The following is a 23,477-nucleotide window of genomic DNA, read 5'->3' on the forward strand; positions in this document are numbered from 1 at the left end:
CTTGTGCGAACCCCTTCTATCTTTTCTGAAGGTATAAATATATTCAATGAACTATTGTTTGCTGTTAACATAAACTCTCATCTTTAACATTTGATTACTCCGCCGGAAAACAGATGTCTAGGGATGCCATAGCACTGATTTAAGTTAAGCAATGATTTGATTTACGCAGATTCGCGGTAGATTGTCGTCATCTCTCTCACACACGCACATGGTTGGATCTTACCTTCGCTGCATTCCCTCTGACCTGGGTTGGGTGAAAGTGGTCCTACAGTTTTGGAAGGCCTCCCCACACTCCATCGTTGCACCTCGCGGTTATCCTGGTTGGCGAAAGTGGATCAGTCGGCGGCTCCATCTGGCCTCATCGGATCCTGGCTTCACTCGTTCACTGTCGACTCCATACGACAACTTGCGCAATAATAGGTCAGTTCTTCGCGGTCACTCGTAAGTACAGATACGCGACTTGGGCGATGAGACGAACATACGCGATGAGCCATTCGCGGTTTCACATGGATATCAAATGTTATTAACTTTCACTACTTAGGACGTTGTTTCGGACGATTGACACAGGTGGACGTGTCTGGCGTTATTCTCACATAACCACACGTATGTGCACGGATGCGTTGACGGCGAGGGGGAGAAGGATCCCCTGGTTCTATTCTGCTCTACTCCATGGCTCTGAAACACTCACTCGTGGAAAACAAATCCAGACCTCGAGTCTGCTTGCAACTCGCAGCTCGGTCGCGCGTAGCTCACACTCCGGTGGCGATTGTAGGCAAAACTGTGTAAAACTGTTTCAAATCATCCCTTTTATTCCAGATTTGAACGTAGTGACGCGCTACCCTCTATGATCAGGTGCTTGTTTATTGTTTCAGGTGCTTTGACCGTTGTCCTCCTATCCTGGTCAATGCTCACCCCGGTCCTTAACCTTTGGTAGCAGCCCCTCGCGCAGAGATTAGGCTAACTCTTCCTCCATTGTAGTCAGTCACGAAAAGCAAAGGCATCTCAGTAGGGTAGCTTCTCCCTTTCAATTCAGCGATGAATCTTTAATAATTCATAACTCCCGTAGTTCTGTTCTGATTAGGCTCAAATCTTGGAATCAGTACTTTCATGATGTGGTCTTCCGCTGGTTGAAATCTCATCAAATTCGGTCCATTGGTTTAGAAGTTGCATTTTTCTTGTTATTCCCATAAGAATGCATGTAAATCCGAATTCGGGCGAAAAACGGTGGTTGAGCAAGCTAGTGTTGGCTAAGGCAGTTCGCTAGACACCTGTATTCGCGACGGATATTAATAATACCAATTGCAATTAATTCCTACTAACGGGCAATTAGATTAATTACTTGTCACTCAATATTTGACCGTTATAACATTCCCCTCCTTTTAATTATGAATTTTTTTCAGAGCGAACTTGCGAGTGACAGGAAAAAATTCATACCACATATCAATGATATTTGTTAGTGATCGCACACTTAGGCGTCTGAATAGGGACTCGAACCCTGGACTGTATAACTTTTAACGCAACATTAGAATGAAGTTATACTTTTTGCAATTGTACTATAATTATGAGAATATAAACGAATATGATAACGTATACAAGAATACAATATAAAGTACATTTTGACATCGAAATCCCAATGTATTACTACATACATACTAACTTTGGATACACCCTGTAGTTTTATACATATTAATGTGAATACTGAATAATAAGCTAAATAAGATATAAGTAATTATTTGATTTGCAATTTGTTCCCTCTCACACATATGTTTGCATACTTCTTGCATTAATTATAAGAAAGGTCTACATTTTTTGCCTTTTAATATCAAAAAAAATAATCTCTAATTTTCCTATTGCTTACTTTACAATCGGGGTGGCTCTAGTGCAATATTTTCTTCAGTGTCTCCTTTGACATGAGCCGGACTGGCAAAGGAGTCTTCTAGTCTTCCGTCGGACCTTGAATATCGGTTATCTGCTCCAGAGATCGCTGTTCTTGACTCAGTCTACTTCGTCCAGGTTGGTAATCTGGGGAGAGTGAGTCCAAATTACGGCTAGTAGACGGTCTATTCCAATCAAGTAAATTAGCACCAGTCTGTGGGGATACGACTGTTCTAACCGCATTCACAGCACGATTCCTCTCAACTTGACTCGGGTTGTTTTGACCCCTGCAGTGTTGCCATCTCGTGTTTTCTCCATCTCTATCATCTCTGAAGTGTTGTTGTTGTGGACGGTGATTGCTGTACTGGCCTCGCTGGGGATAAGGGGCGGTTAGCATTTCTTTCACTCCGTAGTCCTGCAATGTGCTTTTCCACTCGTTGCTCAAAAACTGTGGTCCCCGGTCATAGAGCTTCCGTTTCTCAGGGTTGGAAAGAACTTCATATGCCTGTTCAAACTCTTCAAATATATCGAATGGCGGATTCCGCTGCTCTAGCCAGATCCTTGCATTCCCTTTGGGTAATTTTCGCATTAGCCTCAAGCAGTCTGGGCTATCGACATCGTACAACAAACAATCTCTCTTGAAGTCCCCTATGAAGATTGACGGTAAAATCTCGTCGTGATCGGGGTTGTACGTTTGAAAATGATCTATGCTGACCTTTGAGAATATTCCTCGAGTATTCGACTCCGGGTTGGAAACACTGCGTGTCTCCTGCTGGGCGAAAGCGTTCAAGCTCGGCGAGCTCCCGCTCCGGCCGATGACGTCACGCGCTGCTTGGCGATCCAAGGAAGTTGGTGCTGATTGACAGGTCAGCTGGTTGGTCACGTCTGCTGCGACGAGCAAAGGAGTTGGGTTCACATCCCTGGACGTTGCCTCCAATCGGCGAATCTCTTCGTCCTCATTTCTTCTCCGTTGCGTGATTTGGAAATCCTTCAATTCACGTGTCTCCGCTTCCAGTCGTTCTAATCGGCTGGTTATGCCCGTCTGATTCTCGGTCGTTCTTGCGTCCAGCGTTCCAATAGTTTCTTGAACCTGACGTAACTCTACACGCAGATCTTTCTCCATTGTGACTACATTAATGTTTGTCTCTTCATGTCTCCTTTCGCATTCCTTCTCCGACTGAAGTACTTTCTCCTTCATTCGGTCATTTTCGGATAGCAGTACTTGGAAACGGCGGTCCCATCTTTCTTCCCACTCTTTTCTTCTTCTTTCTTCCATTTCTTCCTTCTGTTCTCGGCGTTCTTCCTTCCTTTCTTCCTGCTCTCTCCTTTCGGCAGCCTCTATCTTCCGCCTTTCTTCTTCTTCTCTCTTCCTCTTCTGATCTCTTTCTTCATCTCTGGCTTGGATATAGCTGATTAGCTGAGAGAACATGGCCTGCACGTCCATCTTCTCTGGAACTGGCAACCCTGTTACCGACTGATCTTTCCCTAGATCCTTATCAACGTTGCCGGCTGACGAAGCGCCTGCATCTGTAGAATTCTCAGCCCCTGGGCGGTCCATGGTATTGTTCGTTAACCTCTGGCGGAGACGAGTAGTTCTTTGCATGCCAATCTTCTTCTTCTTCTTCTCGTGGCTGGCTATCGCCGAAGGAAAAAGATATCAAAATTCTTTTCCTGGTTTCTGGTTTCAGATCCCGGGGATCGCACCCCTCACCTGCTTCCGTGTCATAACGCGTGTCCTTTTGTCCTTTATCGTCCGAAGTTAATAACGCCCATTGTTAATAAAATAATAAAATCCTCTAATAATTCTGCTATGGAAAAATGCTATAGTCGCGACAAAGTATTTTCACTATTACACCATAAAAAACACACAAAATGGTTCTAGCTACACATCGATTGTATATTCAGTTAATTAAAATCACCGTACAAATTACACATTAATACTTTAAATGAAAACGTCTTTATAGATTCTTATCAGGATTTTCAGTTACAGGTTGCAATTATTTAACTTTCAACAAAAAAATCTTAGTTCCCCCTTAGCGTTAAATTCTGGTACCCTGTCGTAGACATTCGTAGGCTGAAAACTCTCTTTACCAACAAGTATTAAATCCCCTTGGGTAATAGACATAACTGATTGTTAACCATTACAATCAAACTTAATAAAATTCACATTGAGTAGATAAGCAACTAATTAGAATACTCGTGACCTCCAGGTTCCTTACTAGCCTGCCTGTAACATCGTTCTACGAGCCTAATTCCTATTTGCTTCCTATTTGCCTACTCTTCTATTTGCCTATTCGTCGATTATTCGGGCCTACTCTTTACACCCCTACTTGTCTATTCACATACTCGTCGATTATTCGGCGTACTTTTTTACTTGCCTACTCGTCGCTTGTTTGGGCAACTTTTTATATGCCTACTTATCTTATTTGCCTACTCGTCGAATGTTCGGGCAACTTTTTTACTTGCCTACTTTTTTGCCTACTCGTCGAATGTTCGGGCGCCATTTTTTGTCACGGGCTGCTAATTTAATAAATAATCTAATTAACTCAACTGACTCAACTGAGCTGAGCTTAGCAACGCAACATCGAAGAATCTCTCGCCTCACCTGCTGGGCGAATTAAACATTACATGAAATATAATACGGTCAGGATAAGTGCCTAACAGTCGGTGTTACCAAGAATAAACCTAGGAGGATTTGATTTTAAATACCTGAAATGACGTTACATAATACTACGGTGTTTCTGAATATACACATATATTAAAGCACAGATAAATACACATTACATCTTGCCCTCTTTCACTCGATCTCACATTCATACTCTCATTCCATGGCATATGGCGACAATATGACAATTACAAAGGTTAGATTAATTACTACTTTGACCATACTCTTGCTATGTCTTGGCTACATTGCCTTTTACAATTTACCGTTTAGGATTTTAAGTATAAAGTGAATAATTGTTCCTTGTGCGAACCCCTTCTATCTTTTCTGAAGGTATAAATATATTCAATGAACTATTGTTTGCTGTTAACATAAACTCTCATCTTTAACATTTGATTACTCCGCCGGAAAACAGATGTCTAGGGATGCCATAGCACTGATTTAAGTTAAGCAATGATTTGATTTACGCAGATTCGCGGTAGATTGTCGTCATCTCTCTCACACACGCACATGGTTGGATCTTACCTTCGCTGCATTCCCTCTGACCTGGGTTGGGTGAAAGTGGTCCTACAGTTTTGGAAGGCCTCCCCACACTCCATCGTTGCACCTCGCGGTTATCCTGGTTGGGGAAAGTGGATCAGTCGGCGGCTCCATCTGGCCTCATCGGATCCTGGCTTCACTCGTTCACTGTCGACTCCATACGACAACTTGCGCAATAATAGGTCAGTTCTTCGCGGTCACTCGTAAGTACAGATACGCGACTTGGGCGATGAGACGAACATACGCGATGAGCCATTCGCGGTTTCACATGGATATCAAATGTTATTAACTTTCACTACTTAGGACGTTGTTTCGGACGATTGACACAGGTGGACGTGTCTGGCGTTATTCTCACATAACCACACGTATGTGCACGGATGCGTTGACGGCGAGGGGGAGAAGGATCCCCTGGTTCTATTCTGCTCTACTCCATGGCTCTGAAACACTCACTCGTGGAAAACAAATCCAGACCTCGAGTCTGCTTGCAACTCGCAGCTCGGTCGCGCGTAGCTCACACTCCGGTGGCGATTGTAGGCAAAACTGTGTAAAACTGTTTCAAATCATCCCTTTTATTCCAGATTTGAACGTAGTGACGCGCTACCCTCTATGATCAGGTGCTTGTTTATTGTTTCAGGTGCTTTGACCGTTGTCCTCCTATCCTGGTCAATGCTCACCCCGGTCCTTAACCTTTGGTAGCAGCCCCTCGCGCAGAGATTAGGCTAACTCTTCCTCCATTGTAGTCAGTCACGAAAAGCAAAGGCATCTCAGTAGGGTAGCTTCTCCCTTTCAATTCAGCGATGAATCTTTAATAATTCATAACTCCCGTAGTTCTGTTCTGATTAGGCTCAAATCTTGGAATCAGTACTTTCATGATGTGGTCTTCCGCTGGTTGAAATCTCATCAAATTCGGTCCATTGGTTTAGAAGTTGCATTTTTCTTGTTATTCCCATAAGAATGCATGTAAATCCGAATTCGGGCGAAAAACGGTGGTTGAGCAAGCTAGTGTTGGCTAAGGCAGTTCGCTAGACACCTGTATTCGCGACGGATATTAATAATACCAATTGCAATTAATTCCTACTAACGGGCAATTAGATTAATTACTTGTCACTCAATATTTGACCGTTATAGTTTTGTTCACACACCATATTACTGTAAGTTTTGTTTGGTTTGTTTGCCTTTAAACATCATTAAGTTAATGACCCAAATGTGACGTCATCATTGATTGATTGATTGATTGGTGTTTTAAGTCCACTTTATGCACAGTAAGGCTAATGGGGACTGGATCTACAGTTTAAAGTGGGATCCGAACAACTTGTGCCTCCACCGGGTATCAAACCCGGGACCCCTTGATTACAAGGCGACGATGCTACTACCACTGCGCCATCGGGGAGGCCGTGACGTCATCATATAACTTACGAAAAGTAATTTTTTTCATCTTTGTACACAATTCGTGTTTTCTTTAATGCATAAACACATTTGCTACCTTCATGTGCAATTTTGTGTTAATCAAAGCTTTACTTTTCCATTTTTGCATGCTTAACTTATGGAAGCGTGTTTATACCGAGTATATCATTAATTTCCTTCTGGTTCCTTCACAAATTCTTGAATTAAATCAAAATTCAGTTGGCCCCAGTAGTTCGAGTTGTTTGAGCTGTGAACCCATAATTTCCGTTCTCGTACTTAACCTTGTTTTTCCTTGGTAACAAGAGATTTAGAATTAAGTGAGGAAAAGGTAGTTTTCTTTAAATGTTCTTGCAACTTCATATTGTTTCATTGCTTGCCACATTAGAAAGTAGATGAAACATAATTTGATTTTCGACTCAAAGGAAATTATGGTCAGCATAGTATTTATGAAGTTAACTTAGCAACTTGTGAATATTGTTTTTGATCACATCTTCAATGTGAAATTCATGTTTCTACAAAAAAAAAAAAAAAAAAAAAATTGAATAAAATATTATGTTTCAAAATGTATTCACCTTTTTCATGTGTCGTGTATATCCTCGGCACGTCCCTTTACAACCTAGTTTAACCTTCTTTTTACATCCCTTTTTAACTCACAGTTAAGGGTTTTAGATAAGGGGATAACTCCGTATACATGAAGGGTGTAAAATGGCCATGCTACGTGCCGACGCATCCCAAAATTGTAATTCACTCATTAATCCATAGATTGAAAGAATTTGCATGATTGTGAACGTAATATTAGAATAACTTCAGTGATCTTCTTCATTATATATTTGTTATTTTTCATGCGATGGGTATATAATTAACAACGTTAATCTGAAGTCGACGATTTAAACTACGAAATATCTGGTTTCACACCAGATAAATCGGAACCTACACCAACACAGCCGTACCGATTAGAAACCATGTGATATCCAATGTTGACATGTACTAATAGATAAAAAAACAATTTCGACGTTCTAGAACTCCTTGGGCTAAATCCTTAAGCAATTTTCATATGTGCTATTGTGCATTTTATTAGCTGTTTCGGCTCTGCAAAGAACAAATGTTAACTCACTGTGTTATGCTGGTATTTCGTAGGTCATTCTGTCCACTAAATCGATTTTCTAGTTCTAGTATTTGCTAATTGGTGGCATAAAAACGAGTCAACACATTTTCTTTCCAGCTTTACGCTGTACGAATGAGAATGACACACAAAAGCACCTTTTAAACAAATGCATTTCTAATAGAGTTGGTAAAGTGCATGAACGAAATTCCCGTGCATAAGAAACAATATCGCAGCGTTATTTGGTTCACATAAAATTCTCTTCCCTTCGCTCCACTCGAAACGCATGTTCCCTTGCCGTTTAAGGAGCAATTCCGCATCCATTCCCTTATACATAACACTAATGTAAGAGTGTAATAAACGAGAATTACACCTGATGATATTGCTATGTGAATTGGGTCAGTGAGGTGTTCCGAGCTAACCGTAGCGTCAAGAACAAAAGAACATCGACGCAACCTGGGCTGCTTTTCACACGTTAAGAAATGGCGGATAATATTATATGAGCTTTTCCTGAACCTTTTTTCTCATAACAGAACCGATGTCATTCCGTGCACCTGCTTCGCTACATTTACGATGGCTGCAGATAGGATTGTTTTGCGCGGGAAGTACATTTTTGCTCCATTTGACACTTGTCGCACGGGATTTTTCTGAGAGATTTGGTGCTGCGGTACTCCAAATTGTGAAGTGTAGATTGTTAGTTTAGATTGAGATAATGACTGGAGCATATCAGTTAAAATTTCGTAACAGTTGTCTCCAAGACACGGAAGGAACAATTCTTTCACACCTGTGCATATTTTGTCTACAGTGAAATACACTGTTAGACAGTTAGGGGGGTTTGCCACTAGGCCATCGCAAGTCCAGGGGGCCGCACAAAAGTGAAATACAAAAGAGGCAGAAGTTACAAAGACCATCAGTTTCAAGATTTTTCAAAGGATTAACACTTGACTGAAGCAAAGTATGAAGTGAATTCAGCTGGTCACTATTCAATAAATATTCGTGCAAAACATTTAACAGTGTTTTCTCCCCAAACCTTGACATTGCTCTGAGAATTTTTGTAAGTATTTTACCATCAAATGACAGTGGAGCTTTCGTCCAGTGTTCTAAAAAGAATTAAAACTGCCCTCAGAAATTCAGCGTCAGATAGCACACTTTTTAGTTATCCTTCCTTCACAGCGAATGCTGATATCCTGCAAGTTTGCTGCTATGAAAGCCAAATTGAAACACATTTAGGAGAGTATTCTCTTGTTAAATCTAAGTGTATTGTTTTGAGTTGAGTTGGTGTTTTAAGTCCACTTTACGCACAGGAAGGCTAATCGGGACTGGGCCTACAATTAAAGTGGGATCCGAACCACTTTGTGCCTCCACCGGGTAAGTGTATTGTTTTATCTAAGTTTAATGATGATGATAATAATGATGATATCGGCAGGGCCCAAATCTAAGAACAGCCTAGGATCCAAATGTTATAAATACCCTCTGCTGTTAGTAGTTAACGTAAATTTTACACTATTCTTCTGTTAAACATTTAACAGTTTGCATCGGAGATATGATAGGCTATATAAATTATATACAATCGTAACGACTAATTCTTTTGTTTATTGATATGAGATATTTGTCTCAGATTGGTGCAACGTCCTGTTTACGGACGAGTCCAGATTTGCCCTGGAATCAGATGAAGAACGAGGCACACGCAATCAGGCATAGAACATCACGCATTCAGAGGTGGCAGCGTCATGGTGTGGGCTGGAATTTCAATGGGATATCACACCGAGCTGCACATCTTTAAAGGCGGTTCTGTGACGGCTGCGCGGTATCGGGATGAAGTCCTAGACCCCATTGTGAGACTCTACGCTGCAGCAGTTGGTCCTGATTTCCTCCTTATGAACGATAATGCCAGTCCCCATCGAGCCAACATCGTTGACGAGTACCTGGAAAGTGAGGGCATTTCTCGTCTGGAGTGGCCGGCGTATTTCCCCGACGTTAATCCCATTGAAAACCTTTCGGATTCCCTAGGGCGTGCTGTCTCTGCACGTTTACCTCCTCCAGCCAGTCTCAGAGAGTTGGAAACTGCCCTAATGGAGGAATGGCCATTGCTCGCATCTGCGATGGTTGATCACCTCATTGAAAGCATGGAAAATCGTTGTAAAGTTTGTGTGAAGGTCGGGGGGTGGTCACATACCATATTAATGTAAGTTTTGTCACGGGCTGCTAATTTAATAAATAATCTAATTAACTCAACTGACTCAACTGAGCTGAGCTTAGCAACGCAACATCGAAGAATCTCTCGCCTCACCTGCTGGGCGAATTAAACATTACATGAAATATAATACGGTCAGGATAAGTGCCTAACAGTCGGTGTTACCAAGAATAAACCTAGGAGGATTTGATTTTAAATACCTGAAATGACGTTACATAATACTACGGTGTTTCTGAATATACACATATATTAAAGCACAGATAAATACACATTACATCTTGCCCTCTTTCACTCGATCTCACATTCATACTCTCATTCCATGGCATATGGCGACAATATGACAATTACAAAGGTTAGATTAATTACTACTTTGACCATACTCTTGCTATGTCTTGGCTACATTGCCTTTTACAATTTACCGTTTAGGATTTTAAGTATAAAGTGAATAATTGTTCCTTGTGCGAACCCCTTCTATCTTTTCTGAAGGTATAAATATATTCAATGAACTATTGTTTGCTGTTAACATAAACTCTCATCTTTAACATTTGATTACTCCGCCGGAAAACAGATGTCTAGGGATGCCATAGCACTGATTTAAGTTAAGCAATGATTTGATTTACGCAGATTCGCGGTAGATTGTCGTCATCTCTCTCACACACGCACATGGTTGGATCTTACCTTCGCTGCATTCCCTCTGACCTGGGTTGGGTGAAAGTGGTCCTACAGTTTTGGAAGGCCTCCCCACACTCCATCGTTGCACCTCGCGGTTATCCTGGTTGGCGAAAGTGGATCAGTCGGCGGCTCCATCTGGCCTCATCGGATCCTGGCTTCACTCGTTCACTGTCGACTCCATACGACAACTTGCGCAATAATAGGTCAGTTCTTCGCGGTCACTCGTAAGTACAGATACGCGACTTGGGCGATGAGACGAACATACGCGATGAGCCATTCGCGGTTTCACATGGATATCAAATGTTATTAACTTTCACTACTTAGGACGTTGTTTCGGACGATTGACACAGGTGGACGTGTCTGGCGTTATTCTCACATAACCACACGTATGTGCACGGATGCGTTGACGGCGAGGGGGAGAAGGATCCCCTGGTTCTATTCTGCTCTACTCCATGGCTCTGAAACACTCACTCGTGGAAAACAAATCCAGACCTCGAGTCTGCTTGCAACTCGCAGCTCGGTCGCGCGTAGCTCACACTCCGGTGGCGATTGTAGGCAAAACTGTGTAAAACTGTTTCAAATCATCCCTTTTATTCCAGATTTGAACGTAGTGACGCGCTACCCTCTATGATCAGGTGCTTGTTTATTGTTTCAGGTGCTTTGACCGTTGTCCTCCTATCCTGGTCAATGCTCACCCCGGTCCTTAACCTTTGGTAGCAGCCCCTCGCGCAGAGATTAGGCTAACTCTTCCTCCATTGTAGTCAGTCACGAAAAGCAAAGGCATCTCAGTAGGGTAGCTTCTCCCTTTCAATTCAGCGATGAATCTTTAATAATTCATAACTCCCGTAGTTCTGTTCTGATTAGGCTCAAATCTTGGAATCAGTACTTTCATGATGTGGTCTTCCGCTGGTTGAAATCTCATCAAATTCGGTCCATTGGTTTAGAAGTTGCATTTTTCTTGTTATTCCCATAAGAATGCATGTAAATCCGAATTCGGGCGAAAAACGGTGGTTGAGCAAGCTAGTGTTGGCTAAGGCAGTTCGCTAGACACCTGTATTCGCGACGGATATTAATAATACCAATTGCAATTAATTCCTACTAACGGGCAATTAGATTAATTACTTGTCACTCAATATTTGACCGTTATAACATTCCCCTCCTTTTAATTATGAATTTTTTTCAGAGCGAACTTGCGAGTGACAGGAAAAAATTCATACCACATATCAATGATATTTGTTAGTGATCGCACACTTAGGCGTCTGAATAGGGACTCGAACCCTGGACTGTATAACTTTTAACGCAACATTAGAATGAAGTTATACTTTTTGCAATTGTACTATAATTATGAGAATATAAACGAATATGATAACGTATACAAGAATACAATATAAAGTACATTTTGACATCGAAATCCCAATGTATTACTACATACATACTAACTTTGGATACACCCTGTAGTTTTATACATATTAATGTGAATACTGAATAATAAGCTAAATAAGATATAAGTAATTATTTGATTTGCAATTTGTTCCCTCTCACACATATGTTTGCATACTTCTTGCATTAATTATAAGAAAGGTCTACATTTTTTGCCTTTTAATATCAAAAAAAATAATCTCTAATTTTCCTATTGCTTACTTTACAATCGGGGTGGCTCTAGTGCAATATTTTCTTCAGTGTCTCCTTTGACATGAGCCGGACTGGCAAAGGAGTCTTCTAGTCTTCCGTCGGACCTTGAATATCGGTTATCTGCTCCAGAGATCGCTGTTCTTGACTCAGTCTACTTCGTCCAGGTTGGTAATCTGGGGAGAGTGAGTCCAAATTACGGCTAGTAGACGGTCTATTCCAATCAAGTAAATTAGCACCAGTCTGTGGGGATACGACTGTTCTAACCGCATTCACAGCACGATTCCTCTCAACTTGACTCGGGTTGTTTTGACCCCTGCAGTGTTGCCATCTCGTGTTTTCTCCATCTCTATCATCTCTGAAGTGTTGTTGTTGTGGACGGTGATTGCTGTACTGGCCTCGCTGGGGATAAGGGGCGGTTAGCATTTCTTTCACTCCGTAGTCCTGCAATGTGCTTTTCCACTCGTTGCTCAAAAACTGTGGTCCCCGGTCATAGAGCTTCCGTTTCTCAGGGTTGGAAAGAACTTCATATGCCTGTTCAAACTCTTCAAATATATCGAATGGCGGATTCCGCTGCTCTAGCCAGATCCTTGCATTCCCTTTGGGTAATTTTCGCATTAGCCTCAAGCAGTCTGGGCTATCGACATCGTACAACAAACAATCTCTCTTGAAGTCCCCTATGAAGATTGACGGTAAAATCTCGTCGTGATCGGGGTTGTACGTTTGAAAATGATCTATGCTGACCTTTGAGAATATTCCTCGAGTATTCGACTCCGGGTTGGAAACACTGCGTGTCTCCTGCTGGGCGAAAGCGTTCAAGCTCGGCGAGCTCCCGCTCCGGCCGATGACGTCACGCGCTGCTTGGCGATCCAAGGAAGTTGGTGCTGATTGACAGGTCAGCTGGTTGGTCACGTCTGCTGCGACGAGCAAAGGAGTTGGGTTCACATCCCTGGACGTTGCCTCCAATCGGCGAATCTCTTCGTCCTCATTTCTTCTCCGTTGCGTGATTTGGAAATCCTTCAATTCACGTGTCTCCGCTTCCAGTCGTTCTAATCGGCTGGTTATGCCCGTCTGATTCTCGGTCGTTCTTGCGTCCAGCGTTCCAATAGTTTCTTGAACCTGACGTAACTCTACACGCAGATCTTTCTCCATTGTGACTACATTAATGTTTGTCTCTTCATGTCTCCTTTCGCATTCCTTCTCCGACTGAAGTACTTTCTCCTTCATTCGGTCATTTTCGGATAGCAGTACTTGGAAACGGCGGTCCCATCTTTCTTCCCACTCTTTTCTTCTTCTTTCTTCCATTTCTTCCTTCTGTTCTCGGCGTTCTTCCTTCCTTTCTTCCTGCTCTCTCCTTTCGGCAGCCTCTATCTTCCGCCTTTCTTCTTCTTCTCTCTTCCTCTTCTGATCTCTTTCTTCATCTCTGGCTTGGATATAGCTGATTAGCTGAGAGAACATGGCCTGCACGTCCATCTTCTCTGGAACTGGCAACCCTGTTACCGACTGATCTTTCCCTAGATCCTTATCAACGTTGCCGGCTGACGAAGCGCCTGCATCTGTAGAATTCTCAGCCCCTGGGCGGTCCATGGTATTGTTCGTTAACCTCTGGCGGAGACGAGTAGTTCTTTGCATGCCAATCTTCTTCTTCTTCTTCTCGTGGCTGGCTATCGCCGAAGGAAAAAGATATCAAAATTCTTTTCCTGGTTTCTGGTTTCAGATCCCGGGGATCGCACCCCTCACCTGCTTCCGTGTCATAACGCGTGTCCTTTTGTCCTTTATCGTCCGAAGTTAATAACGCCCATTGTTAATAAAATAATAAAATCCTCTAATAATTCTGCTATGGAAAAATGCTATAGTCGCGACAAAGTATTTTCACTATTACACCATAAAAAACACACAAAATGGTTCTAGCTACACATCGATTGTATATTCAGTTAATTAAAATCACCGTACAAATTACACATTAATACTTTAAATGAAAACGTCTTTATAGATTCTTATCAGGATTTTCAGTTACAGGTTGCAATTATTTAACTTTCAACAAAAAAATCTTAGTTCCCCCTTAGCGTTAAATTCTGGTACCCTGTCGTAGACATTCGTAGGCTGAAAACTCTCTTTACCAACAAGTATTAAATCCCCTTGGGTAATAGACATAACTGATTGTTAACCATTACAATCAAACTTAATAAAATTCACATTGAGTAGATAAGCAACTAATTAGAATACTCGTGACCTCCAGGTTCCTTACTAGCCTGCCTGTAACATCGTTCTACGAGCCTAATTCCTATTTGCTTCCTATTTGCCTACTCTTCTATTTGCCTATTCGTCGATTATTCGGGCCTACTCTTTACACCCCTACTTGTCTATTCACATACTCGTCGATTATTCGGCGTACTTTTTTACTTGCCTACTCGTCGCTTGTTTGGGCAACTTTTTATATGCCTACTTATCTTATTTGCCTACTCGTCGAATGTTCGGGCAACTTTTTTACTTGCCTACTTTTTTGCCTACTCGTCGAATGTTCGGGCGCCATTTTTTGTCACGGGCTGCTAATTTAATAAATAATCTAATTAACTCAACTGACTCAACTGAGCTGAGCTTAGCAACGCAACATCGAAGAATCTCTCGCCTCACCTGCTGGGCGAATTAAACATTACATGAAATATAATACGGTCAGGATAAGTGCCTAACAGTCGGTGTTACCAAGAATAAACCTAGGAGGATTTGATTTTAAATACCTGAAATGACGTTACATAATACTACGGTGTTTCTGAATATACACATATATTAAAGCACAGATAAATACACATTACATCTTGCCCTCTTTCACTCGATCTCACATTCATACTCTCATTCCATGGCATATGGCGACAATATGACAATTACAAAGGTTAGATTAATTACTACTTTGACCATACTCTTGCTATGTCTTGGCTACATTGCCTTTTACAATTTACCGTTTAGGATTTTAAGTATAAAGTGAATAATTGTTCCTTGTGCGAACCCCTTCTATCTTTTCTGAAGGTATAAATATATTCAATGAACTATTGTTTGCTGTTAACATAAACTCTCATCTTTAACATTTGATTACTCCGCCGGAAAACAGATGTCTAGGGATGCCATAGCACTGATTTAAGTTAAGCAATGATTTGATTTACGCAGATTCGCGGTAGATTGTCGTCATCTCTCTCACACACGCACATGGTTGGATCTTACCTTCGCTGCATTCCCTCTGACCTGGGTTGGGTGAAAGTGGTCCTACAGTTTTGGAAGGCCTCCCCACACTCCATCGTTGCACCTCGCGGTTATCCTGGTTGGGGAAAGTGGATCAGTCGGCGGCTCCATCTGGCCTCATCGGATCCTGGCTTCACTCGTTCACTGTCGACTCCATACGACAACTTGCGCAATAATAGGTCAGTTCTTCGCGGTCACTCGTAAGTACAGATACGCGACTTGGGCGATGAGACGAACATACGCGATGAGCCATTCGCGGTTTCACATGGATATCAAATGTTATTAACTTTCACTACTTAGGACGTTGTTTCGGACGATTGACACAGGTGGACGTGTCTGGCGTTATTCTCACATAACCACACGTATGTGCACGGATGCGTTGACGGCGAGGGGGAGAAGGATCCCCTGGTTCTATTCTGCTCTACTCCATGGCTCTGAAACACTCACTCGTGGAAAACAAATCCAGACCTCGAGTCTGCTTGCAACTCGCAGCTCGGTCGCGCGTAGCTCACACTCCGGTGGCGATTGTAGGCAAAACTGTGTAAAACTGTTTCAAATCATCCCTTTTATTCCAGATTTGAACGTAGTGACGCGCTACCCTCTATGATCAGGTGCTTGTTTATTGTTTCAGGTGCTTTGACCGTTGTCCTCCTATCCTGGTCAATGCTCACCCCGGTCCTTAACCTTTGGTAGCAGCCCCTCGCGCAGAGATTAGGCTAACTCTTCCTCCATTGTAGTCAGTCACGAAAAGCAAAGGCATCTCAGTAGGGTAGCTTCTCCCTTTCAATTCAGCGATGAATCTTTAATAATTCATAACTCCCGTAGTTCTGTTCTGATTAGGCTCAAATCTTGGAATCAGTACTTTCATGATGTGGTCTTCCGCTGGTTGAAATCTCATCAAATTCGGTCCATTGGTTTAGAAGTTGCATTTTTCTTGTTATTCCCATAAGAATGCATGTAAATCCGAATTCGGGCGAAAAACGGTGGTTGAGCAAGCTAGTGTTGGCTAAGGCAGTTCGCTAGACACCTGTATTCGCGACGGATATTAATAATACCAATTGCAATTAATTCCTACTAACGGGCAATTAGATTAATTACTTGTCACTCAATATTTGACCGTTATAGTTTTGTTCACACACCATATTACTGTAAGTTTTGTTTGGTTTGTTTGCCTTTAAACATCATTAAGTTAATGACCCAAATGTGACGTCATCATTGATTGATTGATTGATTGGTGTTTTAAGTCCACTTTATGCACAGTAAGGCTAATGGGGACTGGATCTACAGTTTAAAGTGGGATCCGAACAACTTGTGCCTCCACCGGGTATCAAACCCGGGACCCCTTGATTACAAGGCGACGATGCTACTACCACTGCGCCATCGGGGAGGCCGTGACGTCATCATATAACTTACGAAAAGTAATTTTTTTCATCTTTGTACACAATTCGTGTTTTCTTTAATGCATAAACACATTTGCTACCTTCATGTGCAATTTTGTGTTAATCAAAGCTTTACTTTTCCATTTTTGCATGCTTAACTTATGGAAGCGTGTTTATACCGAGTATATCATTAATTTCCTTCTGGTTCCTTCACAAATTCTTGAATTAAATCAAAATTCAGTTGGCCCCAGTAGTTCGAGTTGTTTGAGCTGTGAACCCATAATTTCCGTTCTCGTACTTAACCTTGTTTTTCCTTGGTAACAAGAGATTTAGAATTAAGTGAGGAAAAGGTAGTTTTCTTTAAATGTTCTTGCAACTTCATATTGTTTCATTGCTTGCCACATTAGAAAGTAGATGAAACATAATTTGATTTTCGACTCAAAGGAAATTATGGTCAGCATAGTATTTATGAAGTTAACTTAGCAACTTGTGAATATTGTTTTTGATCACATCTTCAATGTGAAATTCATGTTTCTACAAAAAAAAAAAAAAAAAAAAAAATTGAATAAAATATTATGTTTCAAAATGTATTCACCTTTTTCATGTGTCGTGTATATCCTCGGCACGTCCCTTTACAACCTAGTTTAACCTTCTTTTTACATCCCTTTTTAACTCACAGTTAAGGGTTTTAGATAAGGGGATAACTCCGTATACATGAAGGGTGTAAAATGGCCATGCTACGTGCCGACGCATCCCAAAATTGTAATTCACTCATTAATCCATAGATTGAAAGAATTTGCATGATTGTGAACGTAATATTAGAATAACTTCAGTGATCTTCTTCATTATATATTTGTTATTTTTCATGCGATGGGTATATAATTAACAACGTTAATCTGAAGTCGACGATTTAAACTACGAAATATCTGGTTTCACACCAGATAAATCGGAACCTACACCAACACAGCCGTACCGATTAGAAACCATGTGATATCCAATGTTGACATGTACTAATAGATAAAAAAACAATTTCGACGTTCTAGAACTCCTTGGGCTAAATCCTTAAGCAATTTTCATATGTGCTATTGTGCATTTTATTAGCTGTTTCGGCTCTGCAAAGAACAAATGTTAACTCACTGTGTTATGCTGGTATTTCGTAGGTCATTCTGTCCACTAAATCGATTTTCTAGTTCTAGTATTTGCTAATTGGTGGCATAAAAACGAGTCAACACATTTTCTTTCCAGCTTTACGCTGTACGAATGAGAATGACACACAAAAGCACCTTTTAAACAAATGCATTTCTAATAGAGTTGGTAAAGTGCATGAACGAAATTCCCGTGCATAAGAAACAATATCGCAGCGTTATTTGGTTCACATAAAATTCTCTTCCCTTCGCTCCACTCGAAACGCATGTTCCCTTGCCGTTTAAGGAGCAATTCCGCATCCATTCCCTTATACATAACACTAATGTAAGAGTGTAATAAACGAGAATTACACCTGATGATATTGCTATGTGAATTGGGTCAGTGAGGTGTTCCGAGCTAACCGTAGCGTCAAGAACAAAAGAACATCGACGCAACCTGGGCTGCTTTTCACACGTTAAGAAATGGCGGATAATATTATATGAGCTTTTCCTGAACCTTTTTTCTCATAACAGAACCGATGTCATTCCGTGCACCTGCTTCGCTACATTTACGATGGCTGCAGATAGGATTGTTTTGCGCGGGAAGTACATTTTTGCTCCATTTGACACTTGTCGCACGGGATTTTTCTGAGAGATTTGGTGCTGCGGTACTCCAAATTGTGAAGTGTAGATTGTTAGTTTAGATTGAGATAATGACTGGAGCATATCAGTTAAAATTTCGTAACAGTTGTCTCCAAGACACGGAAGGAACAATTCTTTCACACCTGTGCATATTTTGTCTACAGTGAAATACACTGTTAGACAGTTAGGGGGGTTTGCCACTAGGCCATCGCAAGTCCAGGGGGCCGCACAAAAGTGAAATACAAAAGAGGCAGAAGTTACAAAGACCATCAGTTTCAAGATTTTTCAAAGGATTAACACTTGACTGAAGCAAAGTATGAAGTGAATTCAGCTGGTCACTATTCAATAAATATTCGTGCAAAACATTTAACAGTGTTTTCTCCCCAAACCTTGACATTGCTCTGAGAATTTTTGTAAGTATTTTACCATCAAATGACAGTGGAGCTTTCGTCCAGTGTTCTAAAAAGAATTAAAACTGCCCTCAGAAATTCAGCGTCAGATAGCACACTTTTTAGTTATCCTTCCTTCACAGCGAATGCTGATATCCTGCAAGTTTGCTGCTATGAAAGCCAAATTGAAACACATTTAGGAGAGTATTCTCTTGTTAAATCTAAGTGTATTGTTTTGAGTTGAGTTGGTGTTTTAAGTCCACTTTACGCACAGGAAGGCTAATCGGGACTGGGCCTACAATTAAAGTGGGATCCGAACCACTTTGTGCCTCCACCGGGTAAGTGTATTGTTTTATCTAAGTTTAATGATGATGATAATAATGATGATATCGGCAGGGCCCAAATCTAAGAACAGCCTAGGATCCAAATGTTATAAATACCCTCTGCTGTTAGTAGTTAACGTAAATTTTACACTATTCTTCTGTTAAACATTTAACAGTTTGCATCGGAGATATGATAGGCTATATAAATTATATACAATCGTAACGACTAATTCTTTTGTTTATTGATATGAGATATTTGTTATTTTTGTGCTGTGTAAGAGGTGAACATTTCTATAGACACCCAAATCTCAACCTCCCTTCGACGTAGTACACGCTGGACTGCATTTTGCAGACTAACGAGGCTCTGGCGTCTGAACTCGCAACCAGTATAATCCTTTGTGCGACTCGTGTTGTGTCGTTAGATGTGCTTGTTCTTGTCCCTTCATCCATTTCATCTAATCACCATTTACCTTCATCTTCGCCATTAGCCAAAAGTGGCAGAAAAGCGAAGCAAATTTAAAAATAATAAAAAAAATGATATATTTAGTTTTTAGTTTAGTGTAGCGACAAGACAGTTTACATAGACTGAATGGAATGGCTGTAATGTCACAAGTTTTTAATAACACGATTTAGAAAAGAATTATGCACACATGTCTAAATCTAATGTATTGCTTAATATTTACGTAATTAATTTAATGATTTCAATTGCACAATAATATTTTTTTAAATAAATGAGATAAGCTTCGTTCAGGTTTGAAGTTATACAGGAATAAATCGTGAACAGTAATGCTGTTATGGGGTTGTTTTTGACTTTCTTTGCTCTCAAAACGACGAACGAACAATTCTTTATTTGAAATTTTTAAGTGCAATGACATCTAAAGTTGAATTATAATTAATGCATTGATATTTCTTGTTATTTTCAGCCCAGACATCGTGCTCGCTAGACACCGATTGCAAGAGCGACCAGTTCTGCCTGGGAGGCGCATGCGCAGATCCTTGCCGAGTCCTGCGGCCCTGCGAATCCACTCTGCAGCATGCTGTCTGCGTCCCCCGTGACCACCGCCCCATTTGCGAGTGCGCCCCTGGCTACTCCCGTAACCAGCAGAACGAATGTGCGCCTGGTAAGTAGTTACTGCTTCCCTAAGAACCTTTTTTGAATCGAGTTATTTCTAGTGGTTTTGGGGAACTGCGTTAGAACACACCTTTACACGGGGTGGTCAAATCATGTTTTAAAGAAATTTCCTTGAATCCTCGGCAACAAATCATCCAAAATCTGGCAGAGAATTATGAAATATTCCCCTAGTATAATTTTCATTTTAATTCTGGAAGGTTCCCCAGATAGTTGAAAATTATCATAAACGTGTGTGAATTAGTTCCCGTCAAGCGTTCCAGATGGCAGCACAAATGCAGAAATGTGTCAAATCTGTCGGAAGTGTGTCAGTCCAGCTCATTATGGAACTCCAACGTATGTACTGGGACCCATTGATGGCCAGAAAACTGCAAAGCTGGCAAAAGAAGATGGTTGCCGAAATATGGTGCCCTCTCAAGTTCCCCGATTTTAAAATCTCTCCTTGTATGTTTGTGTGTGCTATCTCGCCGTGGCGTTAGATGGTCGACCTTCGATCTTGAAGTTCGCGGGTTCAATTTCCGGCCTGGGTACGAGTGTTCTCTGTGAGTATTCCTTCATTAGTTTCACCGAATCATGATCCATCGTCGCGACTAACAAGTGACAGAGAAGCGACATAACAAAAATTCAATGCATTTATTTTTAATATCTATCAAGTGAGGCACTTACGAGGCATAACTACGCCTATATATATTTATTGAATTTTTAATTGTGCTTTTTGTCTCCATTATCATTTAATATCAATAACATAGTTCATTTTTGCAGTATTTTTATTGCTACTTGTAAACAAAAGCTCTCTGATTCGATTCCCTGCGAAGGCTGTTGGAATGCCATAAATAAGGCTCTGAAGTTGAAGACCTATAAATTGCCAAAAAAAAGACCTATAAAAAGACCTAAAAATATAAAAAAAGGACTTAAAACGGAAAAAAGGACGTATAAATGTGATCCAAATTAATTAATAACTTCATTTTAATTACATATTTAATGAATAAAAAAATACAAAATTCTGGTGGTATGGAACACACAGTGCGAAAAAACTGAAAGGTTCAAAACAAGGGAAAGTTGCCACTTACAGCGCACAAGTTACGGTTAAAGGACCTTGTACCGTGCCTGCTTCAGTCGTCCAAAAATGTTTCTCTCTCGTTTCAGGGATCGGTTCAAATATATTTATTCCTCTCTCTTTTTTTTTTTTAGTTTATTTCTTTACTACAGAAAGGATGTTTAAGAGGTGATGAACTGATGATGATTCGAATTGAGAATGGGCAGTAAAAACGTAGTCGAAAGAAGGTGAAGTTGCAAAAAGAAAGCCGTTAAGACTTTAAGAAAGGCTAAAAAAGGACCAATAAGCCAAAAAGACGCCGAAAAAGGCAAAAAAGGACAAATAAAATCCACCTTTTTCTGGCCTACAATGATCCAAAATGAACATATATTATGTTGGGCCTCGTCTTCGGACACTGGGGGAAAAAATAGGATTTTTCCTCAACTTCCGAGGCCTAGTCATAAACTATTGGTCAGTCCTGATTACCCTGTGTACACAATGGACTTAAACGAAATTTTTGTACATTTTCTCTAATTTTTGTTATTATTTTTGGCAAGAGTATGTTGTACGAAAAAACTCCAAAACTTGTTTTTGCCACTGTTGTAACCTGTAGCTCTGAAGCCTTGTAATTAAGGGATCCCGGTGGAGACACATTTTTATAGAACACTTTAAACTATAGGCTCAGTCCTGATTAACTTACTATATGAGCACAAAGTAGACTTAACTGGCAATAAATTTTCTTGGTTTATAAGTGTATCTAATATGACGTCATTTTCAGGGTCATATTGGGAAATTATTTACCTTTTAGTTGTTCCTGCTATACTACTTGGACTTGCCTCCCTTCGGAACTGTCCACTGCAAGCCTTGACCAGTTGGGAATGTTGCTGCTTCATTGTCTCATTCTGCGCATTGTTCGGAGCTGCATTAGAAAGTTAGAGACAAAGGGCGCCTAATTAGAGAATTAGAAGTACTTCCTTCCGCGTTCGGCATGAAAAGATCCATGTTCGATTTCCGGGCATGCCATGCCGTACCGTGTGAAATCGGTAACGAGTGTGACAGGTTTTTAATTGGTCATTTTCACCTTCGCCTGGCGAAGGAAATTTGTCGAGCCAGTTGCAGCAGTCTTTTGAAGATGTAATACTTTCTAGACTTTTGCACGAAAATTCCACGTAGGAAATTAGACGTGTTACACTTCCGGTTACCCAGTCACGAAATAACAGAACGACTGTCCTTACTTTAAGGTAGCAGGCACCCTGATTTAGTCGACAGTCATATCTTTTTCCTGTTCGCAGCCTGGACCTGAAAACGTCCCGATTGTCTTTTGTTAGCACACATTCAGGCTATTGTGCATCATTAAATTGATTTGTAAGTTTCATTAATTCAAACGTGTGAGGGAAATGATGAAGTAATGAAGTTAAATAAAATAATTTTGACCCCCGATTGCTATTTTCCTTTACTTGGAATTCCTCAGAAACAGTGGAACAACTTATTGTTCTTATAAAATAAGAAAAATAAGATGTGCCATTTGCAAGTTTGTTTCAGTGGTGGAGTATGGTATGGTGTAGTGCAGTGGTTCCCAAACTTTTTCGTTTCACGGCGTTCTTAGTGTTTCAAGATTTCTTCGTGGCGCCCAAGTCAGAATGTAGGCCTATCTAACACTTACAATCAGTGGCGTATACTGAGCCCAAGATCTGGGCTATCTCACTGTCACGTGGTTGTATGCTATGAATAAAAATAAATTTGCCAACTCCTAAGAAATCAGGTTGCCAACTCAAAGCAAATCAGGTTGCCAACTCATAAGAAATCAGGTTGTCAACTCAAAGCAAATCAGGTTGCCAACTCATAAGCAATCAGGTTGTCTGATCGATTTATCTCCTGTATTTTATTCTCTAGACTTCAGCCTTCGCAGATAGCCTAGCTAGCCTAGAATATACGCTCCTGCTTACAACGCTGTGTTAGTGTGGTTAGGTTGCTTGCCTTAAGTGAAAAAAATAAACACGTATTTCAAATTGAGAAACATTTTATGTGTGAAAAGTCCTAAAACCCGGTGTAAACTAACAAGTAAGTATCATTTCAATGAAAATATTGGAACATTTCACGACGCCGCGGCGCACACTCAGGAAACCACGGGTGTACTGTATGC

At 40.9% G+C, this 23,477-nt stretch overlaps 1 protein-coding gene across 4 annotated transcripts in view; it reads left to right on the top strand.

Moving 5' to 3' along the window:
* Nucleotides 1–23,477, top strand: part of sas (stranded at second transmembrane protein) — a 186,510-nt gene that overhangs the window by 89,587 nt on the left and 73,446 nt on the right. For all 4 annotated transcript variants that reach the window (XM_083137678.1, XM_083137676.1, XM_083137680.1 and 1 more), the window contains exon 2: nucleotides 20,093–20,290. In XM_083137678.1, coding sequence (XP_082993804.1) covers nucleotides 20,093–20,290 — 198 coding nt within the window. The remainder of the gene's footprint in view (nucleotides 1–20,092; nucleotides 20,291–23,477) is intronic.

The sequence above is a fragment of the Lepisma saccharinum genome, chromosome 16 (genome assembly GCF_977018435.1).
Source record: "Lepisma saccharinum chromosome 16, izLepSacc3.1, whole genome shotgun sequence".
NCBI classification, from domain to species: Eukaryota; Metazoa; Arthropoda; class Insecta; order Zygentoma; family Lepismatidae; genus Lepisma; species Lepisma saccharinum.